This window comes from Anneissia japonica, unplaced genomic scaffold, assembly GCF_011630105.1.
Source record: "Anneissia japonica isolate Jap-2015-1 unplaced genomic scaffold, ASM1163010v1 scaffold724_len3256291_cov202, whole genome shotgun sequence".
In the NCBI taxonomy this organism is placed as follows: Eukaryota; Metazoa; Echinodermata; class Crinoidea; order Comatulida; family Comatulidae; genus Anneissia; species Anneissia japonica.
Genome location: NW_022744966.1, coordinates 2,453,233 through 2,456,198, shown reverse-complemented (window position 1 = coordinate 2,456,198; position 2,966 = coordinate 2,453,233). Strand labels below are relative to the sequence as shown.

The following is a 2,966-nucleotide window of genomic DNA, read 5'->3' as shown; positions in this document are numbered from 1 at the left end:
GGGGGGGGGGAGGAAAGAAAGCGCGAGTAATGGGGAGGGGGATGCTCCCGCTGCGCCCTCCCCTAGATACGCCACTGCCTACTATATCAGATTTTCGTTAGTAATTCTAAATCAAGATGCTTCTATTCACATCTGATAAAATAAATTATCAATTTGTTCTGCAGTATTTTGTTTAACAATAAGATTCGATTCCAATTGTGTAAATCTTTCAAATATGTTAATTGTGAAAATGTTTATTACTTTCAAATGAGAGTGATAGCTTTATGAATTTTAAAAACCATTTTAATGTATTTTTGTGTGCTCTCCCAAGGAAGGTTAATAGGCCTACATTTTGAATTGAATTGAAAATGAATTAAACACATTCAACCTTCAGACAGTCAGACTTTATTTACACATTCACAATTATTGCGTCACTGCACCTACAAAACCATTCTTTCGGATTCAGTTTACACATATATGCAACTTATTCAGTGTCATTATTAGCTTCAAACGGAGACGGAATGCAAACGGGTTAATTGGAAAAAACAATATTACAGAAACCGTTTATCCACATTTACATCATGAATGTTATGGTAAAATGTCTTTAGGATCGAAAACAAGGAAACGTACCTTGGTTTCCATAAAAATCCAAAAGACAAGCCTAATGAATATTCTAAGCTGTATGAATGTTTGATTTACGAATTAATAACCTACATTGATAATTTTTGAAAATGCATAATTACAAACCATGTGGATTTATATGATATACATATATACATATATATATAAATATACATATATACATATACACATATACACCACACACACACACACACACACATTGGCACGCATAAACAATACAATTGCAGTGGAATAACAGTGGCATAAACATTACAATTAATTCTTCATATTTTTATATTAATTATTAATTAGTTTTGTGTAAAACCAAAATGGTAGATCGATTGGACATACTAGTGTATCATTCAGAAATACAATACAAAATAAACAATGCAATTTCTAGCATTACTATATTGAGCACATATGTAGAGCCGCCTCCTGTATATATTTGACATGACAATAATAGAATATCATTACGTGAATAAAGTCTTTAAATTATTATTCAGTCTTCAGGTTCTTGCTCCGAAGTCCACAGTGTAATGTTGTCTCGAAGTAGTTGCATGATTAAAGTTGAATCTTTATAACTATCTTCTTTCAAGCTGTCCAGCTCGGTTATTGCTTCATCAAATGCTTTTCTTGCGACTTCACAAGCTGTTTCTGGTTTATCCTCAATCTCGTAATGATAGACCGAAAAGTTTAACGCAAGACCAAGCCTTATGGGATTGGTAGGCGGTAAACTATTTGAAGCCTCAGTTGCGCTATTGTACGCGTCTTTAGCATTGGAAATTAACATTTCTTTTATGTCAGTTTCCGTAGCCACTTCTACGCGATAACGGTAATAGTCGCCCTTCATCTTGTAGAAAAATGTTTCTTGTTCCTTGCTCGTATCAGAACCGGAATCACAATGGCCTAGGCATTTGTCAATAAGGCCAATAACTTCATCACAGATATTATTCAGTTCATTTTTAATTTTGGATTTGAATTCTGCTACAGCTTTTTTCTGAATTTCTGATGAGGTACTCTTCTGCTCAATAGAATTCGCAATATTCCATGCCGAACGCTTAGCCCCACACACATTTTTGTAAGCCACCGACAGTAGATTGCGTTCCTCAGACGTAAGTGGTTCTCCAGCATCAACAATAGATTTCATCGCATCTTTCATGTCATCATATCGCTCAACTTGCTCAGCTAACTTGGCTCTTTCTAAATTCAGTGCCTTTTCTGTAAGACATAAATGTACAACTATAAATTCTCAATGGCCGCAGGACTTGTTGGGTCATTTTTCATTTACAGCAACCACCTACGTTATCAACATTTAATAAAATCCACCCAAACTAAAAGAATAATGGAGGGCCTTACTAAGATTAAATTAAGAGTATTATATTGTTATAAAATAAATGCAGGCCTATTCATATTATTATGAGTTAAATTTCACTAATTTTTTTTTTCATTTTTTTCATTACGAATTGTGGAATTGCAATAAGTTTGTTGACCACTTAAACAGTCTAAACATATATTAGGTGAATTAAATAAAAATAATCACATAGAGTGTTCCTTACGAGATTTCTTTTTGGTGTATTTTAACATACGGTACTTGAGCAACCTCTTCCGTCCGTATATTTCTGATGGATTTTTTTTGTTCAAATAACTATAAACCATTGGTTAACCCATAGCCTCATGTTATTGTCATCCAGGTCTACAAGCGTATATAATGCATCAAAATCGAATCACATCGCTTTAGTTTGGTTGAACTAACATTACAAAATCATAGTCTTATGCCTACATCCATCACATTATTAATTAGGCTTATACTATAAGATTATCTAACCTTCCATTTTGCCTTTAATCGTAAACAGCACCGAAAGAGATTGATTTTGTAGTTGCTGAATGACGTCCCTCTTTGGTTTTGGTTTTAGTAATGGTCACGATTCTCTTTCAGCATTCACTACGGTTTGTTATTGCATAGCCGGGAATCTCTGGAGATTACTGTAGGTAAATTGGTTGATGTTATGTAATAGTGCATGACAGAAACCAGCTGTAATCTGTACACATTTTCAATTGAACAACCTCTTCACTTACTGTAGCCTGATACAACAGTCCTGCATACCGTATTTATTCGAATAAACGTCCCGGGGTCTTTATTGTTGAAACTCGTTATTAAGGGGGGAAGTCTATTCGAGGGAGGCGTTTATTTTGTTGGTGTAAAAGGAATACGTAGGTCTATACATATTAAAATAAACGCCCCTTAATTTCACAACACATAATGGCAGTACCCTCAAAATATGTTACTGCGTGATCATAAAGAATTATTGATCACAACCAGATTATAAAAAAAAAATGCAATGCTACTGGAGAATGATGTTGCTTAC

General features: G+C 34.2%; 1 protein-coding gene across 1 annotated transcript; it reads right to left on the bottom strand.

The window, feature by feature from the left end:
* Nucleotides 1-825: 825 nt before the first annotated feature.
* On the bottom strand, nucleotides 826-2,588 carry LOC117119829 (14-3-3 protein beta/alpha-B-like). Its single transcript, XM_033264777.1, has 2 exons — nucleotides 2,426-2,588; nucleotides 826-1,818 (listed from the first exon to the last, which is right to left on the bottom strand). Exons 1-2 carry the CDS (start codon nucleotides 2,430-2,432, stop codon nucleotides 1,100-1,102), a joined length of 726 nt encoding a protein of 241 aa, XP_033120668.1. The 5' UTR covers nucleotides 2,433-2,588; the 3' UTR covers nucleotides 826-1,099.
* Nucleotides 2,589-2,966: the final 378 nt, after the last annotated feature.